General features: G+C 39.4%; 2 protein-coding genes across 11 annotated transcripts in view; both read left to right on the plus strand.

The window, feature by feature from the left end:
• Window positions 1–7,316: 7,316 nt before the first annotated feature.
• Window positions 7,317–15,018, plus strand: LOC124253778 (multiple epidermal growth factor-like domains protein 10; the record flags this gene model as incomplete). The annotated part of the gene is made up of 5 exons (XM_046687610.1): window positions 7,317–7,493; window positions 8,350–8,403; window positions 9,330–9,614; window positions 10,184–10,468; window positions 14,888–15,018. Coding segments are annotated over exons 1-5 (807 nt in total), but the record flags the coding sequence as incomplete, so codon positions are not given.
• Window positions 15,019–17,992: 2,974 nt separating this feature from the next.
• LOC124253782 (ankyrin repeat and KH domain-containing protein 1-like) overlaps window positions 17,993–20,585 on the plus strand; it is a 29,707-nt gene continuing 27,114 nt past the window's right edge. For 2 of the 10 annotated variants that reach the window (XM_046687613.1, XM_046687615.1), the window contains exon 1: window positions 18,004–18,134. In XM_046687613.1, the coding sequence (XP_046543569.1) occupies window positions 18,034–18,134 (101 nt within the window). In that variant the 5' untranslated portion in view covers window positions 18,004–18,033. Of the gene's footprint in view, window positions 18,135–20,585 lie in introns of all 10 variants that reach the window. The other 8 variants (XM_046687621.1, XM_046687622.1, XM_046687620.1 and 5 more) reach the window with 6 other exon arrangements.

Consider the following 20,585-nt stretch of genomic DNA (forward strand, 5'->3'; position numbering starts at 1 on the left):
CATCACTTGATGGTCAGTTAATGGATTTAAAACAGGTATAATTAGTGGTAACACCACTTAGATAACCCGACAAGGGTTCCCATTTTGCATTTCTTTTGTCTGGAGTAAATACTCAACATTATAAACATCGATCAAAGGATTAACCGATAACACGCTGATTGATTAATTACTTTTATCTTCAACAGCGGATTTGTCAAAAGGTAGTGTTTATGTATGTAGATTTACTAATCTAAACTGAATACACTCAGAGTGACACTATATGACTTCTACATTGACACATTACACACTCAGAGTGACATTATATGACTTTTACACTGACACACTACACACTTAGATTAACAGTTTATTTGTTGTAATGTAACTTGTGTTATATGACTTTTACACTGACACATCACACACTCAGAGTGACATTTTATTTGCAACTTTGACTTTACTATTAATATTATAAGATAGTTATGAATAATTCAATATACCGGAACCAGTTGTGTCTGTCTGTCCCAGGAGCATGCTAAACATGCCATTTGTTGTTTACTTTTACGTTTTATGTATTTGTCTACTGCAAGATACCATTTGCTTTAGAACATATGCTCTACAATCTATACAGTTTGAACATGGTTTTCTATCTTTTTGCTTACACATATATGAGATGAATATTGCACTGCCCACTGTCCCCCACGTTGTATTGTTTGTACTGTTTATAAGTCAAGATAATGGGGGTTGATATATGCCAGTATCGAATGGCAGTTGGGCTATTTGCATCTACTCTTTACGTTAGAAACCGACGCCGTTTTGTGCTTTTGTATAGTTCTATACTTATGTCTAGGGGTTCGTTACTTTTTAACAATATCAATCCTCCTGCTAGGCTCTTGGAATATCCACCCACACCCGGGACCTTTGTTCACTATCGTGCATTTGAACGTGAGGAGTTTAAAGGATAAGGTTGACTTAATAGTTGCAGAATATGGTAATAATGATATCATTTGTTTATGCGAAACTTGGTTACACCCTGACATCTCAAACGACGAAATTATGATACCGGGTTTCCATCTACCGATTCGTAAAGATAGGCCTACAAGGGGAGGAGGGGTAGCAGTATACGTAAAAGATAATCTGTATTTTACTTATGTTGCCGATCTTGATCTTCCAAACTTAGAGGCGGTATGGATTGAAGTGATTGCAAACAATAATAAACTGCTGATTGGTACATTCTATAGAGCGGACCTCAGGAACTATTACTGGGATTTAATTGATGAATCATTCGCGAAAGCTGCGGATAAAAACACTAAAATGATTGTTGTAGGTGACTTTAACGCTAACATACTCAACAGACGCAATGACAAAATTGAATACTTACAATTGTTTTACAACCTAACACAACTTGTTGTTGAACCTACACGCGTAACAGATACCACAACTTCTTTGCTTGATCTTATCTTTACTTCTGCTTATAGCATTGTACATGAATCAGGTGTTCTCCCTCCAATATGCAGTGATCATAGTCCAGTATTTGTCTTCCTTAAGTTTGGAAAGCCACGTAAGGAATCTTATAAGCGAATTATATACGATTATATCCACGCAGATTATGATGGCTTGAGTGATTGCATTGCTGCTACTGATTGGGGAAATATTACTGACCACAGTGATATTGATACATCTGTTTCACTATTTACTTCAAAATTATTACATTTGATAGATCAGTACATACCCCATAAAGAGATTGTTGTTGGACCGGGGAATGCTCTTGGATGAATGGCCACTTGCGTAAGCTAATGAGGAAAAGAAATCGTATGCATAAAAACGCTAAAAAGAGAAATTTACCGGTAGATTGGGAGCGCTTCAGAGTAGCACGAAACAAAGTCAACTCCGAAGTTAGGAAAGCTAAACGCGCGTATGATATGAAACTAGATGATAGTATTAATTCTGAATGTGGTTCTAAATCATGGTGGCGCCTAGTGAAAAAATATATACAGCACAATACAAATCCAAATAAACAGTCTCCTCCTATCTTGACTAACGGGAAGGTTCTTGATCACCCCAGTGATATTGCTGATGCATTTAATGATTACTTTACTCAACAAGCCCAAGTTGAAGAACCTGAGAAGGAAACTTGCAGTTTACATGAGCCTGCAAATAAACTTAATGAGTTGCTCTTGTCACAAAAAGAGGTGCACTACATTTTATTAAACTTAAATACTACTAAAGCTAAAGGTCCAGATAATATTGGCAACATGCTTTTAAAAACATTAGCTGTATCTCTGTGCGCTCCCATTACTACGTTGTTCAATTTATCCCTACGTCTTTCCTGTTTTCCTTGTCAATGGAAACAATCTATTGTTGTTCCAATTTATAAAAAGGGTAGCGTTCATGATTGCAATAATTATAGACCAGTTGCCTTGACATGTTCTCTTTCTAAGGTATTTGAAAAATGTGTATTTAAGCATGTTTATAAGTTTTTTCTTGGATAATGATATTATAACCACCTCACAATCGGGATTCAAACCTGGAGATTCAACTGTTTATCAGTTAACTGAATTATACCATGTGATTTCCAAAGCCTTGGATGATGGAAAGGAAGTTCGTGCTATATTCTGCGATATTAGCAAAGCATTTGATCGTGTTTGGCACGAGGGTTTACTAGCAAAATTAAAGTCAACAGGGATAAGCGGTTATCTTTTGGATTGGTTTGGGAGCTACCTTAGTAATAGGAAACAAGCCGTAGTAATTAATGGCTACATGTCAAATTATAGACCTGTTCTAGCTGGAGTTCCTCAGGGTTCAGTTTTAGGACCTCTGTTATTCCTCGTTTATATCAATGACTTGACTCACGGGATAACAAGTAATATTAAACTTTTTGCTGATGATACTTCCTTATATGTAATTATTGAAGACCCTGCATTCTCAACCGCTATACTGAATAGTGACTTAGAACGTATAACAGACTGGGCTGATAAATGGCAAGTGAAATTTAGTCCTACCAAAACTGAAGCCATGCTATTTTCGACTAAAATTAATTCTAGTCCTAAATTACCTCTTCGAATGAATGATGTTCTTATACCTGAAGTAAGTGATCATAAACACCTAGGGCTGGTTCTATAGGAAGATGGAAAGTGGCACAAACATATTGATTATCTTGTCCGTAAAGTGAGCCCACTAATTAATTGCTTGCGTAGTCTAAAATACAGGTTAAATCGAAGAACGCTTGAAATTATGTACAAATCTTTTATCTTACCCATATTTGACTACTGCGATAACATTTGGGATAATTGTAACAAAGAACAAGTAAAAATGCTAGAAAACCTACACTTGGATGCTCTTCGAACAATATGTGGAGCAGTACGAGGAACTAGTCACGAAAAGCTTTACGGGGAAACGGGTTATTGCTCATTGTCTGACAGGCGACATTATCATAAATTATGTATATATTACAAAATGGTCAATGGGCTGACTCCTAAATACCTATCATTATGGGTCCCACCTAGTATCTCCAGCATAACAGGATATAACCTTCGTAACTCCAATGACTTCCAAACAAATGCTGGGCGCTTATCCCAGTATAACCGATCTTTCCTGCCTTCTGTTATCAAAGCATGGAATGCACTTGATATCAATATCAGAAATGTAGATTCCCTATCTAGGTTTAAACAATTGATTTCCACAGATATTCAGATTTCTTCAAATTTTATATACATTGCTAGTTATGGCCAGCGACAATACCAAGTGATCCTATCCAGAATTAGGCTAGGTTGTAGTGATTTAAAAGCACACTTATTTGACAGATTCCTGATTGATGATCCCACTTGTTCATGTGGCCACAACAGAGAAGATTCTATCCATTTTTTTCTGTCATGTCCCCGCTATGCCCAGTTTAGACCCGACAAATACTTTGTCCTTAACCACCTCAGCATATATACCATACTTCAAGGCAATGACGACTTATCTCCTTTAGACAATGAAAACCTAATGAAATCCGTACAGAATTATATAACTGAAACTAACCGCTTTACGGAATTCAAGTAACAACCTATAAACATAAAATGCACTTGGCATCTTGTTCTTTATTTTCTTTTCTTTATTTTCATTTTGTTTTGATTCATTCATTAATGTCCTAATGTCTGCTCCATAGAATCAAGTCAAGGTAATAATGAATTATATGCGGAGAAGCATTGACATAGGCCATATGGCCTGTTTGCTGATCCTATTTCCATTTTCTTATGTTGTGTACTATGAAAAATGTAAACATTAATGGAAATAAAATACTGTTTAAATCATACACTCTGTCGTGTCTGCGTAAATCAACTTCCTTCTTTCAAAGGACTAACCGCCAAGACATTGATTAATTGCTCATTATTGGCTAACTAAATTACTTTTTTGTAAAGAATGGCGGACATTATGCAATTAGTTCCCAGGTATGCTATCTTGGGTGACCAATGAGACTATATACCAATGTGAAATACCTGAAACAATATATCACTTTTCGTAAACATGTGTTAGATGTATCATTTGGAACAGCTGCAGGTGAATGGCATATCACTCGTTTTTGTGGATATTGATGGATACATTCCTCGAACAAAGTTAATAGCCTGACATTGTTCTTATAACTCTAATCTGTTTTAATTTTAATAATTGCATTTTGTTTTTATTTTTATTTGTCGTAGCATTCAACAGAATCATTGTTTTCGTCGTGAAGTAATGAGACTGACAACATACACTAGGGCGTGTGTGCGAATTATGATTTTCATTGGCAAACCATAAAATGTCTAGATATTCAAGTTATAAGTATAGGCAGATCGCTTGATTTTTATTTAGTTTCAAAATGCATACAAGTATGATAATAAACTAATTAGGATTATAAGACCAAATATAAAGACGCACTTTGACTAGTATCTACATACTGGTGAGTGGACGTTAACCACGTGAATGTAGCAAGAAATTTATTGCGCAGAATTGTCACTTCGACCCCCACCTCGCTTCACGGGAAGAAAGCGTTATGTTACAAGTTGTGTCATGCCAAATCCTGTTGGCCATGATTCAAATACATATTTAACTACGAGTAGAAAGTAGTTTTGATTTTCTAACTTGATGAAAACAAACCATAATCTCATTAATTCTTTAACAGACTTTAGCCCGTGATGTTACGATTATTAAAAATAGCAGCGCCCTGTCGCGAACATCCGCCAGTCTGAGAATAAATGCTATTTAGGTTTGTTTTCACCGAGTTACAAAATCAAAACTACTTTCTACTGGTAGTAAAATATGTATTTGATTGATGTCCAATAGGATTTTGCATGACATATCTTATAACATAACAATTTCTCTCGTTAAAGCGAGGTGGGTGTCAATATAACACTACTTACAATATTATTGTCACTTCCACCACAACCTCGCTTCCGAGAAAGAAATCGTTATGTTTCAAGTTGTGTCATGGAAAATCTTTTTGGTCATCAATCATATATATATTGTACTACAACTAGTAAGTAGTTTTGATTCTTTAACTTCCGCGAAGCGATCTGAACACATTTAAGATATCGTTCCTAGCTTCCACAACGCTCGCTTCGGACTCACAAACATAACCCATTTAGCACGAACTACAGGGTCCGGTGGAAATTAGTGCATGGATACACCATCACTCGACCCCCTAGGAGGGCAACGCAACGATTGACGGCAACGCTACGATTCGTTTTGCTTAGAGTAAGTTTCGTTGTTCAGACCATCCTTTAATGTTGGAATATGGGCGAAAAGTAAATATGAAACAACATGAGCGATTCTGCCCTCTGTGTATTGTCCTTACCATTGAATCAGAGTACCAATTCTTTATTATGTTCATTTTACTGTGATCTGAGAAACAGCCTGCTCCCACAATATTACATAAATAATCCACGTGAAACTAAATTTATCAACTTATTATTGTCTTGCAATTCTACAACTGTTAACAATCTTGCTAAGTTTATATTTCTTGCATTCTTGCGAAGTTTTTGAATATAGGGTATAAGATTAAATGAGACATTGTACATGTTAGCATACAGCTTAATATTATATATGGCGCTGGATTGTATTGTCATCTTTATAATTGTATAACGGGTCGGTGGCCCTTGTACGAAATTAACTCTCACTCACTAGATATAAGCTTACGATGACACATACTTAAACTAAACGTGACCAAAGTCACTTTTCACCCAAAACATTGAACATTTCAAATGTGTTCACCACTGCAATTTCGACTAGTTAAGTCGATAATCCTTTCGTTAATCCCTTAAACAATCATTACTAAAACAACACCAAACATCAAAGACTACCGCCAGTCGCCTTAACGCCCTCATGAAACACTCATGCCGCCCCCATGCCACTATAGCAATTAGTCCATGCAGAACAATCATTTACCATCACCCACCAGTTATCTCCCCTTGCGGATGTAAATGTGGATTTTCTTTCCAGTGATAGATGTGATATTCTAGCTGATTTAATATCCTTTATCGACAGGTTTCTTAATCATGTGTAATTTGTTTTGACCACAATTGGCGGAAATACTGCCTTTGTGACTAAGATGTTAACGTACTCACTCACTCACTCTAGCACCTGTAGCTGCGGTAAAACTCATCTTCAATTTGAGAGACACTTTGACCACGGTAACAGTTTGTTGTTGGTTTTATAGTTTTAGGGCGACGTGGGCCAATGAGAGGCCTATTTGCGCCCAATAACAGTTTGTCTGATGTCCGACAGTTGTCGCCCTTAGTCGGCCAAACCGGAAACGGTAACAGCTCGTGCTTCCAACATGCCGCATGTGAAAATAAAAATAACAGCAAGTAAAAAACCCCCAAAAAATAAAGAAAAAAGAAAAGGAAAAACGCACAATTACCCTACAAAGCGAAAACGTTTCATTGAGTTTAGTAAAACAATATCAGAACATCTCTCAGTCTGTTTTCTAGGAATCTGAAGTGTACAGCACCTCACTGACATATTTCACTTCGAATTTTACCCCGACCTAGTTCATAAGAACGCCATGAAAAACGCTTGCACGAAAGTGTCTTGTTTGCATAAACTTTATTAAACGTTGTGAATGGAATAATAATTTTCTAAATCCATGTACAATCAACCTGATTCCCAAGAATGCCACTCAAATAAACAAAGCAATATCACCTTAAAATATCCCCTACGTATTTCAATAGTATATATAAGAAACAATCTATAACTTTAACATCATTTGTATTCAAGGTGTTATTACTGATCACTCTGATGACTGTTATTCCGAGATCGACCGCCTCGTTCAGTCCAAATATAGCTCTGACACTTATTGTGTACAGTCGGGTAGACCGCTGCACACCTCAGTGTACAGGACTACAACTACAGAGCCACAACCCTCTCATCCGGGTTGTCTGTCAGTGGAGTACTCTGTCGTGCTGTAGTCTGTCGTGTTGTAGAGTGTGGTTGTTGGTTTGTGGAGAATATGTTTAGTGGGACCCTACGGGACAGTGACAAGAGTCGGTTCTGGGTTGACGGTAAGCTGGATTTATAGTCCTATTACATTTGATGTTTTCAGAGCACACAGCTCAATGTATTTATGACAGTTTCGTCACAGCGCCTTTTACATACAGCATGCTACTGTCACGACAGATCAACGCTAACATATTAGTATGTGAGCACGGAAACCTTAGAAGAATGACGTATTTTAAGGTGTGTCGAGAAATGGCCGACACACTTTTCTGTACGATGAGAAGCAGAGTTTAAAAGATGGCGTCATAGTACCGTGAATTTGTACCTGACACACGGGTCACACTGACCTGGAAAATAATGTAATCAAACGTACACGTTACGTGTGTCTCCGTGTGTCTCCGTGTGCCTGTGTTTCTCCGTGTGTCACTCTGTGTCTCTGTATGTCTCTGTGTGTCTCCGTTTGTCACCGTATGTGGAGGGTAGCAGTGGAAGCCAGATGGGGTGGGAGGCAGTAGGTATGGTAGTAAGGGTGATGTGGGTGATAGCTTGATAAAGTAATCCCTAGTAAGAGTGATGTGGGTGATAGGTTGATAAAGTAATCCCTAGTAAGACCGAAGCCTCATGCTCGATTCGATTCGGGTACTACAGGCTAAAACCCGTTTGTCCCACTTACAGGTATAACTGACAAGGAACTGAACGGACGTGAAAGGCTTTGGTCTTTCGCTGTTGTATTCAGAGTCGTTTGTTTGTTTGTTGCTTCACTGGGCGATGTTCAAGCTGTATGGTGGTAGTTTGTACTGGACATGGGAACACCATGTGAAACTGGAAATACGATGACTAGAAATCCGAGTCTCCGAGCTAGACCAGATCCCGTTGCAGTGTAATGCTGGTACTTAGATGACAATTTGAAATGTTTTGCAGGAGCTGTGGCCAGTGTGCTTGAATTAATGTTTGGATCACTGCTGCTCATATTTCGTAAGTGCACAGAGTACAACTACATCATTTCTATGTTTACCCTTGTATTGGACACAATGTTTGTTCATATGTAAGTGCACAGGGTACAACTACATCATTTCTATGATTACCCTTGTATTGGACACAATGTTTCATCATATATAAGTGAACAGAGTACAACTACATCATTTCTATGTTTACCCTTGTATTGGACACAATGTTTGTTCATATATAAATGCACAAGGTACAACTGCATTATTTCTATGTATACCCTTGTATTGGACACAATGTTTGTTCATATTTAAGTGCACAGGGTAAAACTACATCACTTCTATGTTTATCTTTGTATTGGACACAATGTTTGTTCATATATAAGTGCACAGGGTACAACTACATCATTTCTATGTTGAGCCTTGTATTGGACACAAATTTTGTTAATATATAAGTGCAGAAGGTACAGCTACATCATTTCTATGTTTACCCTTGTATTGGACACAATTGTTGTTCATATATAAGTGCACAGAGTACAACTACACCATTTCTATGTTTACCCTTGTACTGGTCACAATGTTTGTTCATATATATAAGTGTACAAGGTACAAATACATCATTTCTATGTTTACCCTTGTATTGGACACAATGTTTGTTCATATATAAGTGCACAAGGTACAACTACACCATTTCTATGTATACCCTTGTATTGGACACAATATAAATACATGTAAAGACAATAACATGTATGTAAACATTTTTTAGTCTCCCTGTATATTGATGTGGGTGCAAATACCATTCACGTGGGCAGCGATTAGGTAGAATAATACCATAGCTGATATTTGGTCATTCAAACCTGCCTTCAAATACCATTTACTCACTACTGACAGATATTATGAAAACGTCTAGCTATGCTAGCTGCAATAATAATGTTTCTTGTTGATCTTTTGATTCAGTTTCCACAGTCAATGGTGTCCCAGTGTGCGAGTGGGGCAGATATGGACAAAACTGCGACCAACTATGTTCACATCTCTGTAGACTTCACCCTGGCAGAAACCTTCCACCGTGTGACAAAGATACTGGGAAATGTTTAGAAGGATGTGTCCGTGGTCGGCATGGTGACCACTGTGATCAACTCTGTAGCCAGAACTGCATCAACACCACGTGCAATCAACCCAACGGGGGATGTACCCTCGGGTGTACAGACGGATACACTGGGTATTTCTGTAACAAAACGACAGGTACACATATACAGATGTAGAAACACATTCTGAAAAGTATTTCAATCACATCTTGCCTATCTCAGACTGAAGTGACATGTCAGTGCAGATACATTCGGATATGAAAATGGCTAGCTATATTACCGTTACTTAAAACAATTAAATTCCTTTTTAGCCCGCCATAACAAGCTTTCAAAGGTGTCTCATAATGTATCGCAGGTAGATGAAGAAACACTGTCTGATAGGTATTTCTATGACCTCTTTTCATCCTTCAATTTTTGTACCTCAGACTAATTTAATACGTCAGTATAGATACATTTTGGATAGGAAAGAATGCTTCTCATCTACATTATTGGGTATTTGAAAATATTTAATTCATATTTTGTAATTTAAAAATGCATAACAAGCTTTATAACCGACTCGTAATTTTGAAAGTGGTAACTGGAGTTTTACATGTAGCGTTGACTGGATAGTATATTATAGATCTCTGTCTTGTACAACAGGTCCCCCCTTTAGCTGTCCCACCACCACCTCCACCATAACCTATGGTAGCATTGTCCACATGAACGTCAATTGGGTTTTTGTTTCAGTTTCCACAGTTAATGGTTTCCCTGTGTGCCAGTGGGGCAGATATGGACAAAACTGCGACCAACTATGTTCACATCTCTGTAGACTTCACCCTGGCAGAAACCTTCCACCGTGTGACAAAGATACTGGGAAGTGTTTAGAAGGATGTGTTCGTGGTCGGCATGGTGACCACTGTGATCAACTCTGTAGCCAGAACTGCATCAACACCACGTGCAATCAACCTAACGGGGGATGTACCCTCGGGTGTGCAGACGGGTACACTGGGTATTTCTGTAACAAAACGACAGGTACACATATACAGGTGTATGACATCTTTTCATCTTGCAATATTTATATTTCAGACTGACTGAATGAATATATCAGCATAGATACATTTCTGATACGAATAAAGGGCGAAATAACGACAGAATCTGCTCTACACACAGACTGTGTAGTCTACCTGTATATGTTTACAGTTGGAAATCACAGTTGAACAGATTCCAATGTGTTATAATTTCCCAGTTGACACTCCATTTGGACAGCAAACTTACAGGATTTGATGATTATTTATCCAAGGTAGCATGAGATGGTTACAATCTCTGTGCTGATATGGGTCCATTTCCAAGATGAATGAACATGTTAACCGGAAATCTATCAGCGAAACCATCAAACCCCGCGGAAAAGTGATCAAATTCAAAATTGTATTCTAAAAGAAGCGTAATTTGCTAACCAGAACAAATAACTACAAACTGACTGACTGAGTTTTGGTTTTACGCCACTTTTAGCAATATTCCAGCAATATCACGGCGGGGGACACCAGAAATGGGCTTCACTCAGTGTACCCATGTGGGGATTCGAACCCGGGTCTTCGGCGTCACGAGCCAACGCTTTAACCACTAGACTACCCCACCGCCCCTCTACAAACTGAATTACAGTACAAATCCAGTGGAAGCTCAAAATACAATGATGATATTATATTATAGTTGTGGTCGTTGCCATAGAGAATGTGATGATTGGTCTCACCTGGCTGCAGCAGCGGTCAAGTTGACATCATAGGCTTATGCTAGGAATTCGGGGTGGACAGTGATCTTCACACAACTGGTGGTCGTGAATAAATGTAATGTGAGATGACCAAGACACGAATGCGCCAGTTTATGGGTGAAGCGTGTTCTTCGCTGTGATAACCACCTCGAGGGTACCGAGAGGTGGTTATCGAAGCGAATCACGAGCTTAAGGTTGTTATTTCGCATATACCACAAGGTCAAAAACATTCTTATTCCAGTTCAATTATTATTAACTGCAATGTGCATATATTATAATTAATTTTAAAAAAAATTGAATGGTTCTGTATTTATTTGTTGAAGACGTTTCCAATGAAAACATTGAGGTAGAGGCATTGGGTTGTCAACCCCGATCTGCCAAGGGAAAAGTTTTTCTCGAGGTGCGATACTGGGAATAAGGTGAGGCGAAGCCGAGCCTTGTTCCCGGTATGGAACTGTTGGTCAGATAGCACACACCAGCACATATCAGGTGCAACTCAGCACAGCCAGGTGGGGTGACCCCAACTTGTCAGGCGCTGTTCCATCAGCCGTTTGTCATCCCCCGGTGTGAAGGATGAAAATAGCACAATATTACATGAGTTTCTTAAACAATTTTTTCCGTGACCGATTAAAAAACCGTCAAATTTCAGATCCTGTTGGGTACAGAGTTTTCAGGACCATGCGCCTTATTTATGTTTTGTGCACTTATCCCAGTTTCGAGTTATTTTATCATGTGTCGTTCTCATTTGAACCCAAATGGACAGTATAAACATGCGAAACACGATCCTGCAGCAGAATCTCGTGCAAGTCGAGCACTTACCAATCACGTGCAATGTAAAACCACGTGATTATAACTGCCATTACAGCAAATGAATTGCGACAAGGAAGTGTTTTTGGCCTATCAGCGAGCTGCTACGACTGTTTTCCAGGTCGGCGTGGATTTTGAAGCAAACTGGTCATCTGGTAAGTATCGTTCCCTACATAGCATTTGTCTATAGCTGTTCTTGTACCCAATTGAACCTGTCAGAAAAGCTGTAATCATTACCACATATTTCGCGGTTCCTTTTTCGAATCTAATAGGATATGGGTAGTCATATTATACAAAAGTTAAATTCACAGACAATGAAGTAATCTACTTTAAATTGAACTGCTTAGTAATGTCTTTATGTCTCTTATATTTAGATGTCTTCCTCGTACCAATGTCCTATTCTTCTTATTAACGCTATGAGACCCTTCATAATTTGTGCGTGCATGCGTACGTGTGGTGTTGTGGGGATGCATGTAAAATGTGAATGATTTCCCCTAAACTATATGGGGAAGATTTCCTCCCATACCCCCGGTATTCGTTATTAAACATCCTATGCCTAAGAATATAGGCCTATGTTTTTTTATAAAAAGAAACCTTAGCCTACCCTAAACCCTTAACCTAATCCCTACCCCGTCGAAATAATCATGATAAATATAATACATATTAAGCATGGGTTACGGGTTACAACTTTATATGCAAAGTGACACAAATATTCTCAAGTACGACGTTAAATCCAATTTCACCTCGGGTCCCCTCACCTCCCCACACACACACACACCACACACACACCTCGCTTGCTTGTCATGTACACAATTGCTGACCACGCCAACCCTCCTCAACCCGTAGTGCATGTGTACAAAAATGAAAATTTTACAACGTTCTCATTACTAACTCTTCTAATGATACTGATACATGTTATTTACCAAAACTACCTATGTGCATTCTGTCTAAAAAACCGTTCATTTTTCAGATGATTCAGGTGACCCTGGAGAGAATGGAAAAGGAGGAAGGTCCCGCCGGTTTCAATTTATTAACTGCAGTATATAGACATTGTCAAAAATAAAACCGTTTTGAACGGTTCTGTATTTATTTATTGAAGATGTTTCCAACAAAAACATTGAGGTAGAGGCATAGGGTTGTCAAACCCGATCTGCCAAGGGAAAAAATTCTTCTCGAGGTGCGATACCCGGAAAGAAGGTGAGGCGAAGCCGAGCCTTTTTCCCGGTATTGCACCGAGAGTTGGTCAGTTAACCGGCCTAGAGGGTTATATGGTAACCAACCTCTGGGGAAGGTTGGTTATCTGATAACCAACCCCTTGGGAGGTCGTTCACAAAAATTAATCACCTCATATATTGACCCGATAATCAACCCACGTGGTATATATACAGATAGTGGGCTTCCAGGAGTTTCATTTCTTTCACACCTTGGGTCTGCCTGTGCTGGAATATTCAATCACACTATGTGTCTGTCTGTGCTGGAATATTCAGTAGCACTATGTGTCTGTCTGTGCTGGAATATTCAGTAGCACTATGTGTCTGTCTGTGCTGGAATATTCAGTAGCACTATGTGTCTGTCTGTCCTGGAATATTCAGTAACACTATGTGTCTGTCTTTGCTGGAATATCCAGTAACACTATGTGTCTGTCTGTGCTGGAATATTCAGTAACACTATGTGTCTGTCTGTGCTGGAATATTCAGTAGCACTATGTGTCTGTCTGTGCTGGAATATTCAGTAACACTATGTGTCTGTCTGTGCTGGAATATTCAGTAACACCCTGCGTCTGTCTGTGCTGGAATATTCAGTAGCACTATGTGTCTGTCTGTGCTGGAATATTCAGTAACACCTTGCGTCTGTCTGTGCTGGAATATTCAGTAACACTATGTGTCTGTCTGTGCTTGAATATTCAGTAACACTATGTGTCTGTCTGTGCTTGAATATTCAGTAACACTATGTGTCTGTCTGTGCTGGAATATTCAGTAACACTATGTGTCTGTCTGTGCTGGAATATTCAGTAACACCTTGCGTCTGTCTGTGCTGGAATATTCAGTAACACTATGTGTCTGTTTGTGCTGGAATATTCAGTAACACTATGTGTCTGTCTGTGCTGGAATATTCAGTAACACTATGTGTCTGTCTGTGCTGAAATATTCAGTAACACTATGTGTCTGTCTGTGCTGGAATATTCAGTAACACTATGTGTCTGTCTGTGCTGGAATATTCAGTAACACTATGTGTCTGTCTGTGCTGGAATATTCAGTAACACTATGTGTCTGTCTGTGCTGGAATATTCAGTAACACTATGTGTCTGTGTGTGCTGGAATATTCAGTAACACCCTGCGTCTGTCTGTGCTGGAATATTCAGTAACACTATGTGTCTGTCTGTGCTGGAATATTCAGTAACACTATGTGTCTGTCTGTGCTGGAATATTCAGTAACACTATGTGTCTGTCTGTGCTGAAATATTCAGTAACACCTTGGGTCTGCCTGTGCTGGAATATTCAGTAACACTATGTGTCTGTCTGTGCTGGAATATTCAGTAACACTATGTGTCTGTCTGTGCTGGAATATTCAGTAACACCTTGCGTCTGCCTCTGCTGGAATATTCAGTAACACTATGTGTCTGCCTGTGCTGGAATATTCAGTAACACCTTGGGTCTATCTATACTGGGATATTCAGAAACACCTAACGTCTCCCTGTGCTGGAATATTCAGTAACACTGGGTGTGTTTCTATACTAGAATTGTCAGTAATACTCCCAGTCTAAATATTGGAACTAAAAAGCTCTGTTGCATATTTATGATGCCATGCTTTCAACAGAACGTAATTTAGAACACAACTAACGACAACTGTGTGTCATTTAGCTTCCTGTTTTCTTTCAGTTTCCACAGTACAGAGTGGCACAATATGTGACTCTGGCAAATATGGACCAAACTGTGACCTCCGCTGCTCTGAACAATGTGGTCTATTTCCAGAGACGAACCACCGACCGTGTGACAAATACACTGGGAAATGTTTAGAAGGATGTGTCCGTGGTCGGCATGGTGACCACTGTGATCAACCCTGTAGCCAGAACTGCATCAACACCACGTGCAATCAACCCAACGGGGGATGTACCCTCGGGTGTACAGACGGATACACTGGGTATTTCTGTAACATAGCAACAGGTACACATACACAGATGTAGAAACACATTCTCAAGTATTAGCATGGCACTTACATGTATTTGATCTTGCAAGTTTTATATCTAAGATAAAATTAACCTTAGGACAGTCATTATAGATACAGGTCAGAAAGGAATAAAAGGCTACTTATCTACTTAATTGGTTCTTTGAAAAATATTTAATTCACTTTTGGTATTATAAAAATGCATAACAAGCTTTCATAATCGATTCGTACTGTATCGCAGATCTGACAAACCTCTGTTATAACTATTGGAACATAACAGGGACACAGACAGGTTGTGGAGCCAGATTCTGGTAACGTGGGTGTGAGACTGGAGCCAGAACACATCTGGTACAGTGATTGAGAAGATGACATTTTGCAGCAGCTCCAAGTTTCAGTAATTGGAAGAAATATGTAATTGTACATCACGTAATGAGATCAGTCCAACAACACCTGTTTCTATAAAGCGCTGACGTATCATACAGTCACGGTTCAACACAGATAGGATTTATCACTGTGAATGATTCACTACCCATCTTTAACTGATGAAGATCATGTACTGTCTCAAGATTACAGCTGTTTTGTACTCAGTGCAAGCATATCAGGATTGTTTAGTCTGTCTGAATTCTAACGTTCAGATGTAAAATAATGAGCTAATTTCCTGACACTGAACATGTTATATAATATAGAGAGAATTTCACCCAGGTGTCTACTGATATCAACTATGTCAACACGAGTTGATAAAGTTACAAATATCCGAGGCTTGCCGAGGATATTGTTACTTTTATCAACGAGTGTTGATATAATTGATATCAATAGACACGAGGGTGAGATTCTATTTATCATAAAAAATCATTCTTCATTAGTTTTAAAAGAAAAAATGTACATCTCTCAACACTGTACTACCATTAGACTGGCGGTACAGCGATGTCAAAGCATTGTGACGTCATCTAGTTCATGACGTCATGGCATAGTCAGGGCATTGTACAAAATCTACTGTCAAAACGATTTCTCCTAGGAGATATCGTATAATCTCACACAAGCGATATGGCCTGTGGAACACATTTTTGGATGATAAAAGGGCACATCAGACATACTAATTAGGCCTATAGTGTTTGTTCCAGATGAAGGGAACATCAGACAGTCTAATTAGTCCTATAGTGTTTGTTCCAGGTAAAGGGCACATCAGACAGAGTAATTAGTCCTATAGTGTTTGTTCCAGATGAAGGGCACATCAGACAGAGTAATTAGTCCTATAGTGTTTGTTCCAGAGGAAGGGCACATCAGACAGACTTATTAGTCCTATAGTGTTTGTTCCAGAGGAAGGGCACATCAGACAGACTTATTAGTCCTATAGTGTTTGTTCCAGAGGAAGAGCACATCAGACAGACTTATTAGTCCCATAGTGTTTGTTCCAGATGAAGGGCACATCAGACAGTCTAATTAGTCCTATAGTGTTTGTTCCAGGTAAAGGGCACATCAGACAGAGTAATTAGTCCTATAGTGTTTGTTCCAGATGAAGGGCACATCAGACAGAGTAATTAGTCCTATAGTGTTTGTTCCAGCTGAAGGGAACATCAGACAGTCTAATTGGTCCTATAGTGTTTGTTCCAGGTAAAGGGCACATCAGACAGAGTAATTAGTCCTATAGTGTTTGTTCCAGATGAAGGGCACATGAGACAGACTTATTAGTCCTATAGTGTTTGTTCCAGATGAAGGGCACATGAGACAGACTTATTAGTCCTATAGTGTTTGTTCCAGAGGAAGGGTACATCAGACATTCTAGTTAGTCCTATAGTGTTTGTTACAGATGAAGGGCCCATTAGACAGTCTAATTAGTCCTAGAGTGTTTGTTCCAGGTGAAGGGCACATTAGACAGTCTTATTAGTCCTATAGTGTTTGTTCGAGATGAAAGGCACATCAGCCAGTCTAGTTAGTGCTTTAGTGTTTGTTCTGGATGAAGGGCACATCAGACAGTCTAGTGATTCCTATAGTGTTTGTTCCAGATGAAGGGCACATCAGACAGTCAAGTCAAGTCAAAAAGTTTATTGTATTTAAGGCCTCCGGCCCACATACAAATATACATTTGCAAATAATATACAGTATACAATATATAATAGTGGAGAGAACAAGATGACAATCTTTTGTGAAATTTCGTTCTTGCGTTTTAAACTGTTTAACAGTACATTTCTTAGTCTAGTTAGTCTTATAGTGTTTGATCCAGGTAAAGGGCACATCAGACAGAATAAATAGTCCTCTAGTATTTGTTCCAGGTGAAGGGCACATCAGACAGACCTATTAGTCCTATAGTGTTTGTTCGAGATGAAAGGCACATCAACCAGTCTAGTTAGTGCTATAGTGTTTGTTCTGGATGAAGGGCACATCAGACAGTCTAGTGATTCCTATAGTGTTTGTTCCAGATGAAGGGCACACCAGACAGACTATTAGTCCTATAGTGTTTGTTCCACATGAAGGGCACATCAGACAAGCTATTAGACCTAGAGTGTTTGTTCCACATGAAGGGCACATCAGACAGGCTATTAGTCCTAGAGTGTTTGTTCCAGATGAAGGGTACGTTACACAGACTATTAGTCCTAGAGTGTTTGTTCCAGATGAAGGGCACAACAGACAGACTATTAGTCCTATATTGTTTGTTCCAGATGAAGGGCACATCAGACAGGCTATTCGTCCTATATTGTTTGTTCTAGATGAAGGGCACATCAGACAGACTATTAGTCCTAGAGTGTTTGTTCCAGATGAAGGGCACATCAGACAGGCTATTAGTCTTAGAGTGTTTGTTCCACATGAAGGGCACATCAGACAGACTATTAGTCCTAGAGTGTTTGTTCCAGATGAAGGGCACATGAGACAGACTATTAGTCCTATAGTGTTTGCTCCAGATGAAGGGCACATCAGACAGACTATTAGTCCTAGAGTGTTTGTTCCAGATGAAGGGCACATCAGATACAATTGAAATCAAAGACGATGATATGACATTCAGAGGTGTAGACAGACTGCGTGTCAAACGGTTTTTCCTGAGTGGAATAGCTCCAGATGTCAAGCCAGACGATATTGCCAAATACTTTTCCACTCGTGGTGTAAAAACAACAATAATTCGCCTTATGTCCAGTAGGAGGAAAGGAACTGTTTCAGCTCGAATCAACATCCAAGCCTCTGACGTCCCCAAACTGGAATCTCGAGCGTTTTGGCCAAAGAACATAACATGCCGGCCCTGGATGAGCTCCAAAGCCTACCTCGCCCAGTTTGAATGATGCTACTGAATAACCTCAATCTTCTCACATGGAATGCTACTAGTGCATATCTACGGGACATCCTAACAAGATATGATGCGGATGTTTGTGGTATCAGTGAGCACTGGTTATTTGAAAAGAATTTACCTTTCCTGGACACAATCAGTAATGATTATAAAACATTTGGTGTAAGCGACTCTGACTTAAAGCTGCCTAGTAACAGAAAGGTTGGCAAGGCTGGTGTTGCTGTATTGTGGCACAAACGACTTGAAAACAATGTTACTGTCCTGAATATACCCGATGACAGAATAGTTGGTACTCACATACATTCTGGACTTGAAGTGAGCATCTTCATATTTCAAGTATACTTACCATCTACAAACTCAAATGTTCAAATGTATATAGATTACATAGATGCACTTTGGAATCATTGTGACCGTTACAAGGATGAAGGAACTATCATCTTCATGGGTGATTTAAACTGCAAAATAGTTAAAGATGCTTCTAGCGGAAGAGGGGCAGCTGTAGCTAAGTTTCTATCCAGAAATAATTTAACTGCTGTTACTACCTCGGCACTGTGTAAGGGATCGCATTGCTCATATGTATCCTTTGATGGTACTAACTCCACGCTTATTGATCACATTGTTATCCCGGAGAATAAACTCGACTGCATTTCTTCATGTCAAATCCTAGAAGATCACCAGCTCAATGTCAGCAACCATAGGCCTGTTGTTGCTTGTCTTGTAGTAGGCCAGGAACTTTCGTATCAACTCCCAGCCTTCAACAGGCTATCCTACAACTGGAAGAAGTTGAGTAGAGAAGAACTCTGTTCTGGCTACTCAACTGACCTGACGCAATTACTGACTGAATGTGGTCATTGCCATACCACTCTGCACTCAGTAGAGGACGTCAACAAGTATTGCGACACACTGACTAAATGTATCATTGATGCATCAGACAAGCATGTTCCTAAGAAGAAATATAGTCCTCATCTAAAGCCATACTGGTCTACAGAGCTGAAACATCTCCACAAAGCAATGCGTTGTGCTAGAATGTCTTGGATTCGAGATGGGAAACCAAGAGGTGGCAGTCGTATCACATATAGGACCTATAAAGATCTAAAAAGAGAAATTAGAAGGTCTCAAAGAAAGCACATTGAAGAACAAGGATGCAAGGTCTTGAACGAGATTGACGCATATGCGGAAATGGATCAGTCTGCATTCTGGAAGGCTATAAGTTCTAGAAGAAAACGTCACCGAACCGACACGGGTGGTGACATGTGTTTTCAAGAAGGAATTATCACTCGCGATCCTAAAGGCATTGCAGATGGATGGAGTGAATATTTCAAAGCACTGTATACGCCATTAGAAGATCCTTCCTTTGACTCAGATCATAAGGACTCTGTTGAAGAAGAGCTCCTTTCTCCAATGTGTGCAGATACAGCAGTGCCTCCTGTCGTTTCCAACGAACTGTACTCAGCCATTTCTAAATTGAACACGGGCAAAGCACCTGGTATTGATCATGTGGCCAATGAGCATATCATTCATGGGGGTCCTGGTTTAGACGCCTGTCTTACCAAACTGTTCAATGCCTTCCTTACTGTAGGCTATGTGCCCCCATCAATGAAACGTGGAGTTATCATTACACTATACAAAAAGGTGGCAGCAAACCCAAAATGTTACCAAATAGTTACAGGGCAATAACACTTCTTCCTGCTATCTATAAATTATTTGAACGTGTACTACTGTCACGTCTGCAGAAGTTTCACAATCCATCACCGCTTCAGCATGGCTTTAGAAGTGGAATAGACTCACCAATGACTTCATTTCTTCTCCGAGAGTGCATAGCATATTCAGTGGAAAATAACAGTAAACTCTATAGCTGCTTCCTTGACGCTGAAAAAGCATTTGACTGTGTTTGGCATGATGGCCTCTTCTTAAATCTGAGACACATCGGGACTCCAAAAGTACTTCTGGGTGTTATCCTATCAATGTATGACACTATGCAGAGCTGTGTTATTCACAGGGGTCACTCAAGCAAGTTGTTTGACATCAAGCAAGGGCCAAGGCAAGGAGGTGTACTATCATCTTGGCTGTACCAGTTATATCTTGACGAACTGCTAGTCTTTCTGTTTCACCGTCTGGAGCCTGTATCAACACAATCC

The sequence above is a fragment of the Haliotis rubra genome, unplaced genomic scaffold, assembly GCF_003918875.1.
Source record: "Haliotis rubra isolate DU_JTF1 unplaced genomic scaffold, ASM391887v1 Scf551, whole genome shotgun sequence".
NCBI classification, from domain to species: Eukaryota; Metazoa; Mollusca; class Gastropoda; order Lepetellida; family Haliotidae; genus Haliotis; species Haliotis rubra.